The 24203-nt window shown below is 38.1% G+C and overlaps 2 protein-coding genes across 5 annotated transcripts in view; one reads left to right on the forward strand and one right to left on the reverse strand.

The window, feature by feature from the left end:
• engase (endo-beta-N-acetylglucosaminidase) overlaps positions 1-4166 on the forward strand; it is a 49050-nt gene extending 44884 nt beyond the window's left edge. For all 4 annotated transcript variants that reach the window (XM_088335288.1, XM_088335362.1, XM_088335445.1 and 1 more), the window contains exon 14: positions 530-4166. In XM_088335288.1, the coding sequence (XP_088191414.1) occupies positions 530-937 (408 nt within the window). In that variant the 3' untranslated portion in view covers positions 938-4166. The remainder of the gene's footprint in view (positions 1-529) is intronic.
• The window catches only part of abcc1 (ATP binding cassette subfamily C member 1 (ABCC1 blood group)), an 85956-nt gene continuing 65224 nt past the window's right edge, over positions 3472-24203 (reverse strand). Inside the window, exons 25-31 of the mRNA XM_088335098.1 lie at positions 24073-24199; positions 21246-21347; positions 17152-17298; positions 15195-15353; positions 12795-12961; positions 11425-11619; positions 3472-7534 (exon numbers count right to left, since the gene is read on the reverse strand). Of these exons, the coding sequence (XP_088191224.1) occupies positions 7426-7534; positions 11425-11619; positions 12795-12961; positions 15195-15353; positions 17152-17298; positions 21246-21347; positions 24073-24199 (1006 nt within the window). The 3' untranslated portion in view covers positions 3472-7425. The remainder of the gene's footprint in view (positions 7535-11424; positions 11620-12794; positions 12962-15194; positions 15354-17151; positions 17299-21245; positions 21348-24072; positions 24200-24203) is intronic.

A 24203-nucleotide genomic window follows, 5' to 3' on the forward strand; every position in this document is an offset into this window, starting at 1 on the left:
TATTCTATTTTTCACTTTTTTTCTTTCTTTCTCACACCCATTTATCTTTCCTTTCTCTTTTTTCATTTGTCTTTCTCTTACTTTTTTTCCTACTTTCTCTCTTTTTAAAACTTTCTCACTTTTTAATTTCATTTTTCTGATTATTCATCATTCCTTATCTCTCTTTAGGTCTCTCTCCTTTTTCTGTCTTGCTGTACGGGTCCCTTACAGAATTGAATTGAGTTTTAGTTTAGAGCAGACCCTGATTTATTTACATGGCAAGGAAAACAAAACAAATGACATTGTTGACAAGAAACCTTGCAGTGGTAAGGAGAGGGCGGGTGGGATTCTGTAGCGGTTGAAAGTACCTATCAATAAGCCCGATTTTAAGATAATGAACTCATTTGAAATGATCAGAAATTACTTCACAGCATGTCAGAATTATATTTATGCCCAGCAGTGCACATTGACATTTTAACTGTATATTGTGCTGAATATATATTTTCCGTACTATGTAATACTTGTAATTCCTTGTCTTTTCCACCCCAAGTTTCTTGATATAGACAGTCTACACAAGCCCCCAGAGACTGTTAAGGATATTTGTATTTCCGACATCGTGTGGCTCCGTGGTGCTGGTGCATCGCCCCAGGCTTCTTCAAGCTGCTTGTACCTCAACGCAACACTACAATGGCAGTATCCGGCTGAGGTTGTACGCCATTTTAAAGTGTATTGGTGCCCGGTTCAAGGTCCAAATCGTAGAGTCTCTGCAAATGAGCTTGTTTTAGTGGGCAGGGCATATTCTAGACTTTATAGAATAACTGAACTTCCAGTGCCAGAGCCTCCAAGCCAATTAGAACTTTTGGTGGAGCCAGTACCATGGCATGGGTTCCCCATCCCAATTAGCTGTTGGGGAACAAAAATTGTCAGCTACAGAAAGTTTGAGGTTTCAAACATTTAAAGACTTGCTTTCCTGTATTCATTGTGTTTATCTACAAAGAAAAATCCAAGAAGAGCGTCAGTACAAAAATGAAGACATTTGGAAATTTCTTGTGCTTAAAGGGTGGTATAATGACTTAAGTAATAGCGTTTATAAACCAAACCAGGCATGTCCAAAGTCCGGTCCAGGGTTATAAATTTAGTAATATGTGGCCCGCTAGTAATGTTGACTGCGGTATAAGAGATGTACTCTAAGAATTAGAGATGTATCCCCATTTACCAGGGGATGGCACTCGCAATTTGGCCACCTTACACTTAGCTTTCTGAGAGAATTTTAGCTCACACAATTTCCGACATGGCGACTGTAAATAAAAAAAAAAGAAAGTTGACTGCGAGGTCTGCCACTTCCAGGACAAGTGCAAATTGGAATATTTTTTTCACCAAAATCAATCTGCCTGATTTGCCAAGAGACCGTGGCTGTTTTCATAAAATATAATAGAACGCTGTGAAAAGGTGAAGCAACTGGAAGCTGTTTAACAGAAGAGCAGTGCTTTTTCACGAGACCTCGAGAGTCAAATGATAATACAACAAAGGCAAGCTACAGGGCAGCGCTAATGGAAAAGCATTTCAAACTATTCGGAGGGTGAATTTATTAAAAAAAAAGTTCAAAAAAATGCCAGGCTGTATAGTCTGCCCTCGCACGTGTTCATCTTACCAAATCCGGCCCACTTTCTCAAAGGTTTGGACACTCCTGAACTAAAATGATAAAATGCTTCAATGACTAAATGAATGGTTTGTACATAAAATATTGCAGTGCTGTTTTAGAATGAGATACACTTCCAAGGTGATGAATATTTTATTTCTTCTTGACCCAGCGCCTTGTCAAAATTTAGAAGCCACTGTGATCACACAGTTTGCCCACCCCTGCTCTAAGAAAATGAACAAGAAACCTGTCATGTTTTATGTTCTGGAGGAGCAGGAACAAAAATGCTCGTAATAAAGGAAACATTTTGCACCGGCAAATATTTTTCTACGGGTTGTATACACTATGTGGTAACTAAGGGTTAAAATACAAAGAAGCGTGTGGCTTCCTTGTATTTTTTGATCATCACAATCTTATTTTCCACGCTTACCTTTTTGATTCTTCCTTTAGCATCACAGCAAGTCTTGGGACTCAAAGTAAAGTAAATACAATATAATATGATATTGCATTAACATATCTAAAAAGTACACAAGATTCAAAGCTAAACAGAGAGAAAGGAATTGTGAGGGAGTTCAACAGCATATCTAGATAGATAGATAGATAGATAGATACTTTATTCATCCCCTAAGGGAAATTCACAAATCTATCTATCTACATCTTTATGAAGTTGTGACGCTAATAGGGCACCTAACATACGAAAAGTCCCCGGTGGAAACATTTGTTGGCCTTGAGAGGGATGGGCATCACCAGGCTGTACTGCCCAAGACACACCATAAGAAATGTTGCCTCTACGGCCTGTGTGGTTAAGGGATTCACGACCATCTGTTAGGACATCGACAAATATTAGAAAGGCATCGAGAAATATGAGCCACATGACTTGTAAAGTCATATGCCCCAATTTATGGCAAGATACTGAAAACACATTTTCTGTGAAAACTACAATTATACGATAACTCATCTAGTTAGTTTTTTTTACTCTGTATTAGACCAAGAACACAGTATAATTTTCAAAAAATCTTAAAAAAAAAAAAAAAAACTGCATCTAGAGCAGGGGTGGTGAACAAGTTTGACACAAAGAGCCGAAATTTTTAACTGAGAGTCAAAGAGCCACACCACGCACTGACCGGCATTAGGCGTAACCTACGCAGATGACTGACAGTTATGTGTTCAGAGCAGCATAAATACCACAAATCTGCCAAATTAATTTCAAAATATTATTTGTTATTAACTCTGATGGATTCAAGTGTGTTTTAAGAGGGCGGGAAAAACTAAACATGAAACGAGGCAAAGAGCCACAGTATATAGAAAATATGATGAGGCAAAGAGCCGCATACTTATTGGCCAAGACCCGTGTTCGCCACCCCTGATCCAGAGGAATCGATCAATATCACAAGGGCTTTATGAAGTATTGTATTTGTCTTTACGTAGTATTTCTGTAGTTGTATTTTTGTAGAAGTATAGTTGTGGTATTTCTGTAGCATGATTGTAATTGTCCCATTGAATCTTTGTCTTATTTCTGTAGTATTTTTAGATTATATCTGTAGTATTTCTGTAGTGTTTTTTTCACTACTTCTGTGGAAGTATTTTTCTTTTTCTACCCATCTTTCATGAAGTTTATTTTCTGTATAGCTCTTTGAGATATCTTTTGATTAAAGGCTATAGAAGTAGAAATGACTTGATTTCACCAACATCGAATAGTTTGAGATTCAAAGTGTTCGGGAACACAAAATACTTGGTTGTTGATGTCGGATGGTGTGGAAAATGCCATAACTAGCACCAAAAAACTAGTAATGGAGAAACCCTAGCGTTGTGAATCGATCTGAAGCATGCAAAATGTATAGTCACAAAGTGTATAGTATACAAACTTCATTTATTTTAAACTGATAAACATCAACTTGACCATCATTCGAAAGAAATACAAAGGAGAGAAAAAAAATCATTTTCAACAGCGGAGAAGACAAGTCCATACACCATAGTGATACACAGATTTTTGCATTATTTTCCAATGATATACACATTATCACTAGGAGGGAAGCAATCATGTACAAGGCTCTAACTTGCTTGAATCTGCTGGTATTTCCACCAAACTCAATCGCAAATTCAGATATTTGGCCACATTTTTTTTACACTCACCCACAACTTCTAAGTAATTTTAAGTCAAAGAAAACTCAGAAATTACTGAAAAAGCAATATGCTGCAACTTTTCATCTAAACAAGTGCAGATACAATCAAAAAAGTCTTCAGCCTTAAAAGTGAATCCTATAATTTAGTCAGACTCTTAGTTTCCATTTTGTCTAAGAACCAAAGACTGATTAATGTACCGCATTTTCACAACCATAAAGCGCACATAAACCTCTCCAATTTTCTTCAAATTGTACAGCGCATCCTGTTGTGCAGTGCACCGTATGTGTGATGTAAAGTAGCAGGCGTAGTTGGGGACCCCATGAGGCTGCCGTTCACACTGCAGAACTTAATGCTCAATTGTGATTTTTTTTTGGGGTCAAATCAGATGTTTAGGTGAGATAGTTCGCGCTGCATATCTGACACCGTCATAACCCGCTTCAGCGGAAGAGGACACGTGATGTCACACGCAATGTTCTGTTTGCGGAAGTATTCATGGATGCTAAAGCCGTAGTGTGTTAAGCAATTTGTTTTAGTGCGCAACCTGAGTGGTCATCCCAAATATGAATTAAATCCAAAACCTGATATTCTCTCCATTGAATGCATTCCGTGTTTTCATCGACCATGGTGTTAATTTTTACTCTACGCAGAACATGGAGTCGTGAGAGAATTGAATATAAACGCATCGGTCGTTCGCAAGTGGAGGAAGCTAAAAGACAAACTACGACAAATTTGTATCCATGTGTTTTACTTTGGTTATGGTTTATTTAAGTTTTGATTACAAACTGTTTTGCTACCGCTGTATTTTTAAATACGCACACTTATATGCTTGTCTGTGTTGTGCTGAAAAATGCCCCCGTGCCGTCTGCATGAAATGTCCTAGCTCACGCAAACATTACTAAAACGCATTTGTATCCAAATTTAGAATGTAATAGGAAATTAAAGCATTTTCACCTTGTATGCACGACATTGGCCTTAGCTGATGGCACTTGCGCCCTATCGTGCAGTGCACCATGTGTAGTGTAAATACAGAACTAGAACCAGCTAGGGAGACTGCCTTTTAATACGACACGCTCTATGGTCATGAGTTTACGGTACTTAAGATCCACAAGGGCATAAACATAACATGAATTTAACACTGCTGAAAAACAAACAATAAATAATGCAGCATGTAAAGTGACAGGAAACTGGAATCTGTACCACAGACTCTTTGAACGTATCAGGTTCAACATTACCCCTGCTTGAAGACCAACACTACTAGCCAAGTAGCCATCAGCTACAAGTGGAAAATCTCGCCCTGGCCATCCGTATGATGCTACATTAGTGGTTCCCAAAGTGAGGTCCATGGACCTCCACGGCATGAAAAACGTATTTAGGTCTCATCTGACCACAATGTCTGAGACAGTAATATTAATATTTTTGGGGGAAGAACAAAGAATTACATGTTTTCTTCTGTCTCGCTACGTCTCACATCCTATCTATCCTATTTTTGAGCCGAGCCCGTATGAGTGAGGGCAGTGCCATGCCCTAGCCCAATGGGTCAGGAACCTTTTTCACCCAAAGAGCTATAATAGCAAAATAATTTTGATTTTTTTTTTTTTTTGGGGGGGTTAGGGTTAGGGTTAGTAAGATTTAATACAAAATTCAGTAAAACCCCTAAACCCGCTCTTCAGACCAAAGATAATTGTTTAGCGCATTTTTGTTTTATGTGAGATGATTATATAACATTCAGGAAATAAGAATAATGCCAAGGCCTGTGTACTATATCAACAAATACACTGCTTTAAACTTGTCTCCATCCCACGATTAGTTTGGTAAGGCTCAATTTGACCTTTATTTTTCCATAAATATTAGTTTCAAAACAAGGTGCAAGATTTCTTTTGTAAAAATGTCACAAAAACTGCAAACGAAAAGCTTATGGACGTATATCCTTTCAGCGCAGAGGGCGTCTGTGAGGAAGCGGAGCGTGCTATGTCGCATAGCTCTGCCCACCCCTACCACTCACCCAATCAAATTGTTCTGTATGCTTTGCAAGCGTTTGTGTGGGATTACACTTTGTTCTGTGCAAGTTTTATTATGAAGTGTCTTAACAATGAACATACAAGATTGTAACGCAGCTTTTTGAATGACTCGCTGTGGGTCTAGGCTCAGGTTGACTTTGGGAACCACTGTGCTACATTGAAACAGCAAATATGTTTGCACAATAACAATACATCCTAAGTTCTAGCCCCGTGTGTTGTCAAACATGGAGATAAGCTTTTGGAGTGGACTTCAATGCAACATTGTTTTAAATAAATAGTCTTTTAAATCAAGCATCAAATCATTATTTTTCTTCTATCAGCCAGGTGCTTCCTGAAAACTATTGGATTGCACAAAGTACAGCAGTTGTACTGAAATCTATGCACTTCAATGTAAACAAGGCATTGGCTCTTACTTGTTAAATCACCACAAACTTAGATCCTCAATTGAAACATGAACTATTTAAAAAGAGCTGATCACGCCAAACCTAACCCCCAGCAACTGGAGCACGTTGCAAGGATGGGACTGTATATTTTGAAACAACAGATACACCATGGTCAAAATAAAAGCTATTTATCGTGGTACCTCTACTTACCAATGTTACTGGATATGAATGTTTCAGGTTATGAAGTACCCGAACGGGGGAAATATTGCCTCTAGATACCAAGGCGTTTCAGGTTACAAAGTCAGGAATACAGTACAGTCACACTGCTATGACCTGCTCCCAGAGTTTCCCGAATGTAAACACACTGAATTGGGTTTCGCTTCACATCTGCCTGACAACCCAGTGCGCATGCGTGTAACCCGTCACAGTTCAGGGACGAAGGGTTCCAGCAAGATGGCGGGGGGAGGAGGGCGCAGCCATCATTCAATCGGTTTAAATTTAAGAAATTTTAGCAAAATTCCACAAAGTCTTGAAAATTCTGGAATGCAATCACCCGGAAAAAGTGTTGACAAGTCAGGCTATTGCCTGTAAGGATGTCTGCCTCGCATATTTCCGACAGATCGTCAAAAGCAGACGTCAATGGATCACTTTTTTAAGAAACGTGAGGCAAAAAGGTAAGCAAATACCTTTTATCTTTGTTTTTTTCATCGCTTTGTTTTATGTTTATTGTACAGTAATAAAATCATAACATGTATTTGTTTCATATTCTGATGCTCTGTTATGATTTATTAAAAAAATATACTGGACTTGAGAAGTTTTGAACGGCTTAGCGCATTTAGATTTAAAATGCGTCTATACTAACTAAGGCCTTGGTTACGAAGCTACTCCCAGAACAATTTCAATTCGTGAGTAGAAGTACCACTGTACAGGGTTTGTAATTTTTTTTCATGGCCAAATTCAAGCACTTTTTAAAGTCTTTCATCGTGAATTTTCAAGCACATCAATCATTGAAGACACAACATCAAAATCCAAGCATTTAAGAATTTCAATCACCTGTACGAACCCTTCGCCGGCTCAAACAGAAAGAACCCTTATAAACAATAAGCTGCACTATTTGCTCGCGAAAGGCAGTCCACTAGTAGATTGGTAGGCAGGTACCAACATCCTTGCCTAACTTGTTAAGCATCGGAACCAAACTACAGTGGTGCCATTCATCAAAAGCATGGATGTCCTCGTAGGATGCAGGGACAGTCCAACCATGCGATTTAAAGGACCAAAAACTTCAGGCCAACCCAGAATCCTTTGCCATCTTGTAGAACGATCCCTTTTGAGCTAGAAGATTGGATGGAGAATCAAATGCTATAATTTCTCCTCTATCTAAAACCAGGACCCTGAATGAAAGAGAATGAGTTAATTGTCAGCGCACATTGTTTTTTTGTGCCAAATTCAATAATGAGTACGGCTAGGTTTACACTGCAGGAAAATCAGATTATTTTGCATGGAGGCGACCTGTATCCGATCTGTTAAAGTCAGTTTCTCAACGGTACTTATCCGATTTTTGAAACGCGGCTTCAGTGTGACCAGTCGAAACACATTCTTGCAAACTCCGCTTCATTGAAAGGCCTATTCTGCTTTCAACACAGTGGGAGGAGGCAGAAAAATCAACAGTCATGGTGTAAGAAAACACGGAGTGTCATGAATTTACATATTCATTTAAGATGAACCCATGTTTATTTTGTAACTTACTGAACAGCCAACATAGCATCACAGATTCACAACATGTAGCCAGAGTACATTCTTAGGGCAAAAGTATCCTCTAGCAGAGGGGTCTCCAACTCAATTTTCTTGGGGGCCGCCAGAGTTTGCGTCTCAGTGAGGTAAGGTCGCATTTGTTTTTCCAGGAGAAAAGCTGATTTAAAATAACAATCTTCTCAAATGCGCAGTGGTTAGCGCTTGTGCGGCACAGTTCATGTCATGGGAACCTGTCGTGGGTTCAAATCCAGCTCCAGACTTTCTGTGCGGAGTTTGTATGTTCTCCCCGTGCTTGCGTGGGTTTCCTCCGGGCACTCCGGTTTCCTCCCACATTCCAAAAAAAACATGCATTTCAGGTGAATTGGCCGGTCCAAATTGTCCCTAGGTGTGAATGAGCGAATGAGTTGTCTGTCCCCGTGTGCCCTGCGATTGGCTGGCAACCAGTTCAGGGTGTCCCCTGCCCACTGCCCGAAGATGGCTGGGATGGGCTCCAGCCCCCCCGCGACCCTAATGAGGATAAGCGGTACGGCTGATGAATAAGTTTGAAAAGTTAAGCAAATTGAGAATTAATAAGAAAAAAATCATTTAAAGGACTAAATGCGAGTCAAAAAATTGAATTGTTATAATTGAAATTTTAATGTATGTCTTTAGCCTTTGAATATATGAGCACAAACTGTTTTTCAATAGGCATTTTACAAAAGTATTCATCATTTGCTTCTGACCAATATTCCCTCAAATTTTCCACGGGTCTGAGCGTTCACAAAGTCGGTGAGTAACAGCAATCCCAAGTGCGGCAACTGCCGTAAATTCCGGACTATAAGCCGCTACTTTTTCCCCAAACTTTCAACCCTGCGGCATATTTAGTGATGCAGCCAATTTATGTAATTTTTCTAACGGCCGCCAGCGGCGCTCGAGTACAAAAGGTAAGATTTAGACCGGTGGAATATATGCGCCCAAGAAAACTGCAACTTCACTAAAACTGGCCGCATGCAAAAGGCAACTTTTTCGCAAGTCTGCCAGTGGATCCTGATAGCGTGGGGCAGCATCAAAAAATCCGCCATCACCAACGGGTTCCGAAAAGCCGTGATGGAGAGGAGGGCACACCAGCGACAGTGACCGCCCGAGTGAGGCTGCGGGAGCGTGGGACGACGTCTATATGACACTTTCTTTCCGACACTGAGGAAGACGACCTCAATGGCTTCAGGTGTGAGGAGGAAGATGAGGACGGTTTACCGTGATTTTTACAAGTACGGTATGTTTTTTTAACAGACCCGTTTACCGTGTTGCGAGCGTGTTGCTACCATTAACGGGCACCGTTTGTGATGAAAGTTATATTATTATTATTATTATTATTAAAGCTTTGAAAACTTTTTCGGTGTACTGTCTTTCTTTGTAAATATGTGTAACCCATGTGTAATATGTATTTGCAACTGTATATTTTTGTCAAGTATTTATTTGTATTTATTTGAGACACTTATTCTTATATGTTTTGCGAAATAAAAAAGAGGGACGGAACAAACGCGGGCTGACGGGAAGTGGGGTAAAGGTGAGTGAGACCTGTTTGTTGTCGTGGCGGACAATAGTGGATATATATTTTTTCCACCCTTACCTTTGGAAATATAGACTTTTTTCCCTTGGATTACTTTCAACGGGTACCCGGACTCTGCAGGTCTGCATCAAACCTTAAGTACCGGTATCATTTTCCGTTCATTTTCCCGGCTGTGATTTTTGGACCGTGTACCTCAATGAAGGACATTTAGTTTCAGCCGCGGGACTTGAAGTTGGGATTGGATCAATTTTGTGTTTGTGTTATAATTTTTTAATGTGGGCGCATGCGGCTTATAAACTGCTGCGGCTTGTGTATGTACAAAATTGGTTTTCCTCTTAAAATGTGGTGGGTGCGGCTCATAATCAGGTGCGCTCTATAGTCTGGAATTTACGGTAAATCATTATCAAATATGTCCAAAACTTGACATCATGTTAGATTTTGCCGGGTTTCCGGCAATGCAAAATTATTTTTCACTTTTGAATGAATTGACTCATGTACTATTGCAAAGGTTGTACGGCCTACAAACGTTTGTTTTTACAATTCTTTCACAAGATATCAATTTCTTTTTTTCATGATATATTTTGTCGCATAATACTAAATCTTTTGGGGGCTTATTTAGTCGGTTGCAAGATACAGAACTGTACTTAATCAATTTTTTTAGTGGAAAGTACAATGTTGGCAACAAGATTCACTTGATATAATTGGAAATTATTTGAATGCAGGACAAAGTTTTTCTTCTTTTTCCGTGTTTTTTTTCAACTTTTTTCTTTTAATTCCTTTAAAAAAATCATTGTGTTTATTTTTTCCTAGCTGTTGTTTTCTTTTTTCTCTTCCTTTTGTTTCTTTTTTTCTCAGCTTTTCACTACTTTTTCATTTTGGTATTTTTTTCGTTTTTGTTTTATTCCCCCCTTCCTTTAAGTCATTTTGTGCATAGTTTTACATAATATTTGGTCATGTTGGGTTAAAGAAGCAAAAACAACCTGAAGAGCCATTTAGGACCCGAAAGAGCCAGTTCCTTTTTGTGAGCCGAGCCGAAGAAGCCGGTTCTCAAAAAAATCTACTGACTTTACTCAACTCCGTTCTACTTGGACCTTGACTTCAAAATACCGCATTTAGAACACAGCGTCAGTGGAACCCGTGTATTTTTACCTTCATGCACTGTAACTGACTTAAGTCGCATCCTAATTAGTAATTTTGAGCCCTCATTTTTGTGCGCTGGCTAGATTTTCTTGTGCGCTGAGAATGTGCGAGCAGTGCGCAATTGCGCAGCTTAGAAGGAACACTGCTTCTGACTACACCTCTTTTCAAACATATTATGTAATATTATTTTGTTGTTGTGTAATTGTTTTTGTTCTGTTTTTATTTTAATGTTCGAATAAAGTTTTCATTCATAATATTGAACTTTAATGACGTACTACAGAGGAAATATAGCCAATTTGTATTTTATAACCATGCTCTAGTTATTTGCAAGGTGCATACACTGTCCTTTAAGCTTCAGTTCAACAGGGATGAAAATATCCATCTCTTTCAAAGTTTTACATTAAAATTACATTTTAAGGTGACGGCCTCAAAATCGTCCTGTTGGCCGCAACTGGACCTTGGACTGCATGTTTGATACCCCTGCTCCAGTGGTAGTTAACATTATTTACATTCAAATCACGTCACACGGAGAGGATACAATGGGATGGGGGAAGGGAGATTTTGGATTTCGTAAATATATTGGGGGACAACACTCTGCTGTTAACATGCATGAATACTTCCGAAAACATGAGTGCGTTGTGTGCGACGTCAAATGTACTGTTATGTTATGAGAGACACTTCTGGCGTTTACATAGGCATTCACTATCACCTTCAGGTTGCGTTTAGTCAGATATGCAAGAAAATCTAAAAAACAATAACATTGGATTTCACCCCCCCAAAAATCAAAAATGAGCATCAATTTCTGCAGTGTGAACCTAGCCAAAGCCATCAAAACTATACCTTGTGTAGTCCATGATGGTGTTAAGGCGATGAGCGATAGTAAGAACGGTGCAATCCTCAAACTGAGAGCGAATGGTAGTCTGGATCAGGTTGTCCGTCTCCATATCCACAGCGGCTGTGGCCTCATCTAAGATGAGGATCTTGGTCTTTCGCAACAATGCTCGGGCCAAGCACAGCAGTTGGCGTTGGCCCACGCTATAGAAAACACACAATGCTGAGTACATTGTACATTTGCATGCGATGGAGCAGGGGTCAAATTGGGAAAAAAATGACAAAAAATGACCCGCTTGTGGATTTTAAGAACAAATGCTTGTAGATTTGAAAACTGTCAAATGAGGCTTTTCCACTACACAGTTCCAGCCTTCCTCGCCTCATATTTTTTGCCGCCATTGTGTGTCCGTGAATCACCTCTACACAAAACAATTTTTTTGAGCTATGACTAACGATAATTCTGCAGTTGGCAAAGTGCAGTTGATGAACGAATCCAGCGGAAGGTCGACAAAACAAAATGGAAGTGGTTCAACTGCTAGATATTAAGCTATATGGTAAGATAATGTCTGTAGGTAAAATTAGCATGTGTGCTCATTCATGGTAAACCATAAAAAAAATAGATTGCTTAGTATTTCTTTGAGTGTTTGCCAACATTTTATTTATATTTTAAAACACGCAGGAGTTGCTATAATAATAATAATAATAATTATTATTTTCCGTGGTTTTTTTTCAACTTTTATTATTATTATTATTATGTAGTGGTAACTATTTTCCGCAGCCATTAGCAGATTATTGGTCTCTGTATATCAAAAGTATCAGGTCGACGGGGAATCATGCCCTCTGACTTTTGTTAGAAATAGCTGTTACTATGGCGATGTCGTCACCACGGTGATACAAGCTTTTTCCCATCCGGAATGAATGTGCCCATTTCCTTTTCATATGAGTTTAGTGTGCGAGGTCAACGCTAGAGCTTGGTTACCGTGGTATTTTTAATAGGCGTGGCCCCAAGTGGATCACTGACCCATATGAAGTCTAACAATGAGCAAAAGGCATGTTGACGAGTTGATGCTAATTACTAGACGCTAACAAGTAGCCTCAAACAATTACATGTTAATGACGACATGCTCGTTTAGATTTTCTTTACGTAGACAAAGTCAGACATGATGAAAATATATACACATACGCTAATGCTGCTTGGCCTTATTATGTTCTGCCATACCTCTCCTAACAATCAATTGTTTATGTGTCATGTGGTCTGTTGTAAAGCAAACGTGAAAAGATATTTCTATGGGGCTAACATTTCTAGATAACGCTGAAAATTACCATTTTTCATGACAATTTAAAGATTCAATGTCAACAAATTAAAAGGAAGTTGGTACCTGAGGTTCTCTCCCCCTTCACTACATTCATGGTCGAGTTTGTCTGGTAGGCCGGAGACGAAATTTTTGAGATGGGAAAACTCCAAGGACCTCCATACGTCCTCATCCGTGTAGCTTCCGAATGGATCCAAGTTCATTCTCAGAGTACCGGAAAACAACACTGGGTCCTGCAGTGGGACAGAAAAATACAGTAGATTGTGAAACAAATATTAAAAACAGCAGGTTATGCCGTTCACAATTTTGGTTCATGCAACTGAAGAAAACATAAAAGAATAAATTAGACTAAAGTAAGTTAAAGGAAGAGCAAAGTTCCATTGTATTAAAATCTAAAAAGTGAGAATGTCTGGTGTGTGAAAGACATTTCCTTCATTTTCAGAAAGTGGCTAGACTCTCAATCCGTACAATAAAATTTGAAACCCTCCAGAGTGTCAATTTGTAATCAAAAGATCAATTACAGTGGCTTGCGAAACAATTTGGCCCCCTTGAACTTTGTGACCTTTTGCCACATTTAAGACTTCAAACAAAGATAAAACTAATTTCTTGTGACACATCAACAATAAGTGGGACACAGTCATGAAGTGGAACAGACTTTATTGGAAATTTTAAACTTTTTTTAACAAAATAAACGAAAAAGTGGGTGTGCAAAATTATTCAGTCCCTTTACTTTCAGTGCAGCAAACTCTGTCCAGAAGTTCAGTGAGGATCTCTGAATGATTCAATGTTGATCTAAATGACTAACAATGATAAATGGAATCCACCTGTGTGTAATCAAGTCTCTGTATAAATGCACCTGCATTGTGATAGTCTTAGAGGTCTGTTTAAAGCGCAAAGAGCATCATGAAAAACGAGGAACACACTTGGCAGGTCCGAGATACTGTTGTGGAGAGGTTTAAAGCTGGATTTGGATACAAAAAGAATTCCCAAGCTTTAAACATCCCAAGGAGCACTGTGCAAGCAATATTTTTAAAATGGAAGGAGTACCAGACCCCTGCAAATCTACTAAGATCGGGCCGTCCCCCTAAGCTTTCAGCTCATACAAGGAGAAAACTGATCAGAGATACAGCCAAGAGACCCATGATCACTCTGGATGAACTGCAGAGGTCTACAGCTGAGGTGGGAGAATCTGTCCATAGAACAACAATCAGTCGTATACTGCACAAATCTGGCTTTAATGGAAGAGTGGCAAGAAGGAAGCCATTTCTTAAAGATATCCATAATAAGTGTCGTTTAAAGTTTGCCACAAGCCCCCTGGGAGACACACCAAACATGTGGAAGGAGGTGCTCTGGTCAGATGAGACCAAAATTGGAACTTTTTTGGCAACAATGCAAGAGGTTATGTTTGGCGTAAACAGCACAGCTCATCACCCTCAACACACTATCCCCACAGTCAAACATGGTGGTGGCAGCATCATGGTTTGGGCCTGCTTTTCTTCAGCATTGACAGGGAAGATGGTTAAAATTGATGGGAAGATGGATAGAGCCAAATACAGGAACATTCTGGAAGAAGACCTGATGGAGTCCGCAAAAGACCTGAGACTGGGACAAAATATTGTCTACCAACAAGACAATGATCCAAAACAAAGCAAAAGCTACAATGGAATGGTTCACCAAAAACACATCAAGAATGGCTAAGTCAAAGTCCAGATCTCAATGCAATTGAGAATCTGTGGAAAGAACTGAAAATTGCTGTTCACAAACGCTTTCCATCCAACCTCACTGAGCTCGAGCTGTTTTGCAAGGAGAAATGGGCAAAAATATCAGTTTCTCAATGTGCAAAACTGATACATATCCCGAGCGACTTGCAGCTGTAATCGCAGCAAAAGGTGGCGCTACAAAGTGTTTATTCAATGGCGCTGAATCATTTTGCACACCCACTTTTTCGTTTGTTTTTTTTAATTAAAAAAGTTTAAAATATCCAATTGTGTTCAACTTTAAGATTGTGTCCCACTTATTGTTGATGCTTCAAAAGAAATTACAATTTTATATCTTTATGTTTTAGACTCTTTGTGATTAAGGGCTATACTGTATATGTGCCTATGTATGTCCTGCTGATTCTGATTTTGTTTTCTTTTTGCCTTGTAAACAAATCTTAAGTTATTTTCTGTCTATATTTTTCATTCGGATTGATCAATCAATGTCAATGAACTACTAACTTATGAACTACTTTACAAGCTAAGATACAATATGTTTTGAGAATTGTTTCCTTCATGATGAATACTAGAGGCAAAGAGGCTAGTTTGATCTTATTCTGGTGGTGGCTCTTCATAATTTGAAGCACTACAGCATCTAAGAAATCTACGTACTTGCGCCACACAAGCAGCTTGACAGGAGCTGCAATGATTATTTAAGCCAGATTTTTGAATTCCAGACAGCACCTGTAAGTAACCGCATAGCACTGACCTGTGGTATGATTGTAATCCTGGAGCGTAGGTCATGGAGGCCAAGTTCAGCGATATTAACTCCATCAATGAAAATTTGACCCTCGGCCGCCTCAATAATCCTGAACAGGCCCAGCGTAAGGGAGGACTTGCCTGCTCCTGTGCGCCCTACGATTCCTACCTTTATAGAAACATTAAACAGAAAAGACTTTGAATATAAATTTGGGTCTTAATGAATAAAAACAAGTTTTTTTTTTTTAAATTTTAAATAAAAACACAATTGCTATTGAATACTGTTTCGATGCCTCCGAGCTTATCCTGTCTTTTTTAGAAACCATGTTTCAATTGTTTTAACAAATTTTAGTGTCCCCTTTTAAATAAACAACCAATAAATGAAAAAGGACCAGTTTTTATGATAAAATATCTTAAAGTTTTGTTTTATTTGTTGTTAAAGGAACACTGTGTAATAGTTGACCACTAGATGTTGCTGTATTTTCTGTTCAATTGAAAACAAGTGCTACAAAGCACAAGGAAGAACCCACTACAGAGACTGGAGGTGACCAAACCACAACATGTTTTTTTCATTATTTTTGCCCAGCCTTTCAGAAAATATTTAGTTTTGGGAGTACCCGCAGCAGTAAGATAGTGGACGGGCATGTTAGCTCCCTCTAAGTGAGGCTCATGTTATGTAAAATAAATACAGATTTCTTGATCTACAAGTATTGAAAAGCATGTTCATATGATTGTTCATGTTTCATTCGCCAACAACATTTAATGAAAGTTGCTGGCATGTTTATATATACACCTAAAAAAGTGCAACTGAATACAAAGTACAACTGACTAGTTATGGGGGCGCCATTTTAAGTGCAGAGTTTAAGAACATTGAGTCCCTCCTTATGAAGGTATTCTCTCTACCATATATACTTGCATCCAAGCCAAATTTACAACTATTGGAATTTGGTTGTGTGTCAATTGTAGCCAATGTTAGGCAGTGCATGGGGAGGGCACGCGGGTTACACAGGAACAACAAACCAATGGGAACTCAATGGTGCAAACAGAAGCACAGAATTTACCGTAAAAAGAGTGCTGAATTTTGGTCTTTGGATTTGTCAAATTATTTTTGCAATGCCTGGAGGAAAAAAAGTCATGACAGAGAATATCTTTGAATGGTTTGAACCCAAAAGACAAATTTGATATGGAGTGTCTCGGCTAGGTGTTTGTTTGCAAGCCCTCAATACCTCACAAGGCAAACTTGTGACCTGAGGGTCAATTGCAGCCTGCAGTGTGATAGTTTGAGGCCCCCACCTCAATAAAAAAGTCCAAAGGGACAGTGGTATTATTTAGTGCTTCCTAGTGGTAGTATCCAAACTACACGAACTGTGATATAAATGAGCATTTAAAAAAACTCATGCTCGATAAATTTATATTTTACATGACAACAATTGTCAGCCATCTTGCAGCTAGGGGTACTCAAAAACCTCAAAGAGGCTTGGTTTGCACTACACAATACAGTAACATTCAGTGGTCAAATAACACACGTTATCCCTTTAGTTTGTGTAAAGCCCAGTCAAAATACGATTCATTTATATTTTTTCACAATATTTCATTTATAGTTTCACATTAATTTGTAATGTCCTCCTTTTGTATTCCTCAATTTGTGTAGTAAATGTTATAAAATATATTGTTATTAAATGTTTTCATCAGCTTTTATTGTGGAAAACTTGATTTGGCCCAGTTTCACCAAGACCCTAGCTCCAGAGGCCTCAAAGTGAGTTGAGTTTGAGACCCCATGGTGTACACGTTTGCTTCTATTCATTCTAATAACATTACATAAAATAAGACTTAATATAAGGGTGACTGGCATAAAGTTCACTGTATAATACCCTGTCCTAATACACACACAAACCAACCGCAAATGTGCTCCTTCTGACAGCAGGCATTGTTTTGTTAATGCACATTTGAGATTTAAAAAAAAAGACCTTTTCGCCCCCAGAAATGCTGACAGTGATGTTGCGAATGGCCAGGTCCAGATCGTGACGGTATCGTAGAGCGAAGTTTCTGAATTCTATGCACCCTTCATTGGGCCATCCAGGGGCAAGGTTGGAGGGATCCTTCTTCCATTCAGCCTGGTGGTCATTAAAAGCATATGAAAGAAAAATGATGGAGGTGGGTGGTAACGAGTTACATTTACATGATTAAGTTACTTGCGTATGTTTTAAAACATTTTCAGTGTTCATCTTACCTCTGAAAAGTGATGGGTCCCGGGGACTCGCATGCTCAAAAATCTATGGGTCCCCAAAATTTAGTGCGCGCAATGCCCTTACAAACTGTCGTATTTTACCTTACAAAATACAAAAAAAAAAACTTTTTTTTCCCAAACATGTTTATTTATGTAGTTTAACATGTTATTTTGTACATGTGTTTCCTTATATCATATATATTGTTAATGAACATTTTGTTGTGAGACACTGGGTTGCTCGACATGAATGAGGTTTATTATAAAAAAAGTTAAAAAATGAAGTCGCTTGGACGTTCACTGTAGAAGGAAAAAATACATGCAAACATAATTAAGTAGAATAATACATTTTCTTATTCAAATTATTAATTCATTTTCTGCATTAAATTATTGTTGGTAATATACTGATTAAAAGGGATCACCACAAACCATTTTTTTCATTTTCTCCTTTTATACTTTTGTTTCTTAACTTCTTTATACAACATAATCATTCGTAATATAATGCATCAAAGCAAGTGAGCCGTTTGAGAGACAGCTCTTTAATGAGTTGAGCCGAAAAAGCCGGTTCTCTAAAAAGGGACGGACTTTCACTACACAACTCGAACTCGAGATCGGCGTGCAGACGAAAACTCGAACCGCGAGACCAAAACAACAATGGCGGATCTGCCTGACGAAAAATTTGGAGTGCGGTAAATATTTGTTAAAAAATGATAATGACAATTTCGTGTCAAAAAAGTTGCGTACCGGGGACGCACGTTGATTTGACATGATGCGTCCCCAGCAAAAATAATGCGTCCAGGATGCAGGGACGCGGGCAAACGAGAACACTGCATTTTGTACTTCTGGGAGTATTTTTATATCACTATATTCTTATACTTTTACTTGAGTAGATTTGCGAAGAAGAAACCGTACTTTTACTCTGCTATATTTAGCTTTATTAAACCCGCAACTTTAATCCCCTAAAAGTAAGTACGTGAATTCTCCTTGGTTTGTTTTCTAACTTCCTGTGTCCCACTGAGGGTCGAGCTGTGCAGCCAAGCCCATCCCTTTTTAAAGGAGCCGCGTCACCAGCAGGCAGATAGCAAACGAGCGTGTGCTATGTAATATGCAATGGACCCCAAAGGTAAAAAAGGGCAATAACTGCACAGAAATCAGACAAACTGTATTACTGTCATTTTCATTTACTTTACATTTTCAATTTTACATTTTTCATAAATTCACGCGGCATTAATTGCACTCTTTGTTGCCGAGACAAGGGGTATGTTATATATTTTCCAATCCTCAAAATAAAAAGGACTTCAAAAATGAATTTCACAATTACATTTCTTTAATTTAACAAAATAAAGATTCCGTGATTATTATTCTAATAGTAACTAAGTTAAACTTGGCATTTGGATAGTCGTTTTTCTTACATTTTTCATCCTACATTTAAAGAAAACCATGACCACACAAGTGATATCTGTCCTTCCCTCCTTGATTTTAATCGATTTTTAAATTAAATGTAATTTATGTTTGAATGATGGACTTTGATGACTTGCTGATCTGATCAAATGGTTGTTGCTAAAGTTACTTAGTACTTGAGTATTTTTTTTCACCAAGTCCTATTTTTATTCAAATAACTATTTGGATGACTATGTTTTGTGTTATTCTGCAGTAACAGTACTTATACTTGAGTAAAATGTTTTAAAACTGAAAAAATATATGTATGAATGCAACTTTCATCTTGAAAAAAAAACTCAATACAATTGAACTGTATAGGGAACTACCTAACTGGAAATGATGATTTTGTCGATTCATTGTCTTGCACATGCTCTTATTGAACTGGTACTCAAACACAACAGTTTCATGCACTTAAGTTTTTTTCCTTTCTCCGAATATCACCATGCATGGGATTGTCAGCAAGAAGAACATTAAGGAAGAATACGTGACACTGACAAATACATTTTAAGTAGATTAAGTGATTACTAAAGAAATAAGGGGCGTGTGGATCTTTAAACAGCAATGCAGACAATACATTTTTAGAACATCAGTTTTAATATGATGCGATTTTGCATTCTATACCCAGCGCTTATTCCAGCATTTAACATCCCATTGTTGCTATGAACACAGCAAGAGAAAACATTGTAAACATAAACTGGTTTTCCTGCTTAGATATGTCAGTTTTTTGAAAAAATAGCACAATTAAAGTAACTGCTTCAAATGCAGGGTTCATACACCTTTTTAATGGTCAAATTTAAGCACTTTCAAGGCCATTGTTTGGAAGTTTCCAGTACCTTCATACTAAGAAATCTAGCGCCGATCTTAAGAACTTTTTTCTTGACATTAATAGAATAGAATAGAACAGAATATGCCTTTATTGTCATTGTTACAACATGGGATATAATAATAATAATAATAATTTACTTGTATTGTCATTCTTTGTAACAATGTACACAGAACGAAATGCCGATACACCTGACCCGTACAGTTAAACTGTAGCGAGCCGATGCGCTGTGACAATGAAATTGGACGACTCCAGTTCCACATTTAATCAAAAATAAAGTCGCTATCTTGCTGGTAGCACATAATTTAAGCTTATTTGAGCTGTTCCTATCTATGGTGCGCTATAAACTGACATGGATTCTGCCTCAACAACGCACGTGCAGCTTGGCTACGTCACACTTGTTTACAAACATGGAAAGGGCTTTACAGTTGTCGGGTAATAAGGGGGCTTCATTACAAAAGACAAAAAAAAGTGCTGTATGTACAAAAAGCAGAAAATGAGCCAAATGTGCCCTTCCTTTAAATGATATTGATAGCTCCAAAGCAGAGTGCATTCAATTTTAAAATCTTAGACTGTAGATCTCTCCTGCTTCTTGTTTTACTTATGTTAATTTATATTTTCTGCGTGTCTTACAGAGTATCTGTGCCTAAATTGGTTATATTAGGTGTAGATTTTTTTTTGCATTTTATCATTTATTTATAGCACTGAAGGGTTAATATTTTATTTGTATTTTATTATTATTGATTATTTCACAATTTTTTTGTAGCTCTGGGAATTTTTAATTTATATTTCATGTGTTTTGCAGGGATCCCCTGCAAAATATATGAAATTATCAAATATTAAATGTAATGCTTAGTGTTTTACTATTACAAAAGATGTGAGGAGCTATTTGGGAGCTTCTCAGTGAGCCAAGCCAAAAGAGACGGTTTTCTAGATAGAATTGTCCTCTTGGGAATGTCACTTCACATGACAACACAACAGAGCAGGTCAGCGTCATTTTCACGCACTTTAAAAAAATGTCGGCATTTAATGCAAGGTCTATAGCAGGGGTGGCGAACACGTGGGTCTAGAGCCGCATGCGGCTCTTGGCCAATAAGAAGGCTCTTTGCCCCATCATATTTTCTATATACTGTGGCTCTTTGACTTGTTATGTTTAGTTTTTTTTTGTGTATTAAGGGTGGACACTTTCCTTGAAATCAACACAAGAACCGTACTTGTAAGGAGAAGAGTGTGCTATGGAAAATAATGCTTTTAATTGTGTCTGTCTGTCATGGCAGGTCAGTGCGCGGTGTGGCTCTTTGACTCTCACAGTTAAAAATTTCGGCTCTTTGTGTCAAACTTGATCGCCACCACTGGTCTATAGTCAGACTGCTAAGAAACACGGCAATGGCATCAATTTCAAGCACTTCACCCAAAATTCAAGCACTTTCCTGACCTTGAAAACAATAAAATTCAAGAATTTTCAAGGCTATAAATCACCAGTAAAAACCCTGTAGCATTTTTTCAGTCATCACAATATCTTAGTCAACTTTGGTTGGAATACACAAAATCTCTCATCCAATATCATCATGTACCTCTTTCTCTGTGTCACTGTACTCTTTGACTCGCTCCACGGCAACAATGTTAGTTTCCACGTCTGAAGACATCCTCACCAACCAGGTCAGAGAGGTTGTCAGCTGCATATGAGTGAAGATATTCAGGTGAAGGATATTTCATCTCCAATATTCACTGAATGGTAGGGCTAATTAACGACTAATTTCATAATCGATGAATTGGTTGATTATTTTTTTCGATTATTTCTAATTTCCCTTTCATTTATTCAAATGTTAAAGTTTTGGACAGATAGACACTAGTGCACAAAACAAAATGTTATATAATATAAAACAATAAAAACTAATTATAATATACTCTTTTCCGACCACCTTATCCACAGATCATATTAAATTTGGACGTGTCATACAAAACAAAAAAGCAATACATTTCAATTTGTCCAGATTTTTTCTATCAAAAAAAAAAATCTAAACAAACCCACTTTTCAAAATATTGTTGACAAATTTGTTTTCGGGGGAAACATATTGGAATATGATAAACATCGCCAATATAAAAATGGAAAGACGCTCAAGAATTTGCCCCCTGGGTAGAGTTAAACATGTCATTGTTGTTATTTTACTTTATACTTTATTTTATACTTATTTTCTGATCGTTTTTCTCTGTATTTTCGTCTGTTCCCTTGAAAATTGTTAACTTTGTTTATTGACGAAACAGTCAAACACTACAGAGTTGAAACTTTCACGTCAATTTTGTTTGTAAATGACGCAATGTGCATAATGTAGTATGTAAAAGAAAAGTTAAAGCTCTTTTATAAAAACTGTCTTGGCGCCCTCTGCCGGACCAAACGAAATGTTGTGCACTCCAAATTTAATTGATTTACCATTCTTGGTGGCTTATAAATTACGTGATACAATGAATCGATCTATTTAGTTGCCAACGCTTTTAATCATCGATTTTAATCGATTTTGTCGATTCATTGTTGCAGCACTACTATTAAGGCTTTAAAATGCAATTGGGATACAATTCATGGATTTGCTGATGTCGCAGGATATTTTGGGGGAATTACTGTACGGTGCATGCAAGATGCAAAAGGATGGCAACACTTGTACCTAGTGAACCCTACATTGCAATTATTTTCACCCTTTATTTGTATTTCTTTATTAATAGACAAAATCATTCAACATAACAGAAAATTGTACACAATTTAGAGTTAGCAGTCACTAGACAGGGACATCCAGGTCTAGCATACCATGTTGTCAGGATGGAGCATTACAAAACTGTATTAATGGCTCCCAATGAGTATAGAATTTACAGCCACATCCTTCGAGTTTTTTTTCCCAATTGGAGGGGAAAAAAAGTATATAATGCAGTCATGTTTTAAAGGCAGCTGGTTCTGAGGACTTACACAAATGTGGTATCCTCCAACAGGCCATTAAAGAAGCGGAGGCTAAAACTGTATCCTGAATAAGCCCTTTAAAATGTTTTATTTCATATTTAATGGTTTATAGTATGCTGTAGTTGTAATTAAGTGTTAAAATGTAGAAGTGAATCGAGATAAAATTTAACAACAAAGAGGTTGTAAATCAAATCAAATTTGTAAAGCATTTTTCAGGCAATAAATCACAACTCAAAGTGCTATATAAAAACTTTCAGTGTACACTACCTAACAACCTGAAACAGTTAGTACGCAGACACACACACAATTGTTAAAATAATAACACAATAAATAGTAATATAGAAATAACATGATTAGTGTGACAACAGCCAATCATGGAGTGTTAGGCCAACATGAAATGTCATATTTTATGGTTCAACAGTGCCAGGCAATCAGAAGCAGGTTTAAGTGTCACCAGCCAATAAAGACCAGGCAAAGTTTGTGTCACCAGCCAATAAAGACCAGGCAAAGTTTGTGCTCGACTCTGATAAGTTGCTGTAAGCGCTCAGTTAAGCAGGTGGGCACACAAGTGGCCACCAAAACAAATGCCACGGCTCGTAACTTTAGTGGTTCGTACCATTGAAAATAAATTCATTATTTAGATTGGACTCTGACAAAAGTCAGAAAAGCTGATCACCAGCGGGTGATGCTTGGATTTTTATTGCATCGGAAGGGAGGCTGGCAACCAGGGTGTCCCCCGCCCACTGCCCGAAGATACTCCAGCACCCCCGCAACCCTACTGAGAATAAGCAGAGCAGATAATGGAGGGAAGACAGAGGGGAAAACTAATAGCTAGGCTAACAACTCTTTAAGCGTCACTGCTGACCGTGGCTAGTCACCAACACCAGATTCATTACCCATAAAACAGACAACTTGGAGCTACCACTCGTGTAAAAACGGCTACATATGTGACCTTAATATTTTAATCATCACAAAGACCTTGCAGAAAGTGTTGGTTACCCGACACTAGCATGTAGCTTGCCAGCCGCTCCCAAAATAGCTTTCTTACAATGAAATGAGTAGCCCTCCGATTTTGTTGTATTTTTGTATAATGACGATAAAGACTGTTTATTCAACTGTTATTCAGTTTCAATTTGTAGATCTTTAGTTGTTGTCACAGTCGTTTGTATCAACTTGAGATAAGTTTGCATCTCACTATGTTTAAATTCTCCCCAAAACAAGCACAGAAAATGCACTTTTCTTGTAAAATCAAAAATCGCATCAAAATTGCAATGCTAATCTGAAAAATCTCAATTGTTTTTTCCCCCCAAAATCGTGCCACCCTAACAGAGAGCCAGTGCAGCAATTACAAATTTGGTGTAATGTGATCCCTCGCCCCAGCCCGCGTTAGAACACGTGCTGCTGAATTTTGTGCCAAAAGACCGTTGACATGTCAGTTAAATATGGTGGTTTACCTGAAGGGCGTAAGAGATGGCTAGGCCCATGATGCCTGGACTGAGGCTCTCTCTGGCAATGACGGCAAACAAAGCAGCTGATGACACGATGCAGTTGCCAACAAACTCCAGTCGGATTGCCAGCCACCTGC

The sequence above is a fragment of the Urocampus carinirostris genome, chromosome 1 (genome assembly GCF_059441175.1).
Source record: "Urocampus carinirostris isolate Australia breed hairy pipefish chromosome 1, RoL_Ucar_1.0, whole genome shotgun sequence".
Classification (NCBI taxonomy): domain Eukaryota; kingdom Metazoa; phylum Chordata; class Actinopteri; order Syngnathiformes; family Syngnathidae; genus Urocampus; species Urocampus carinirostris.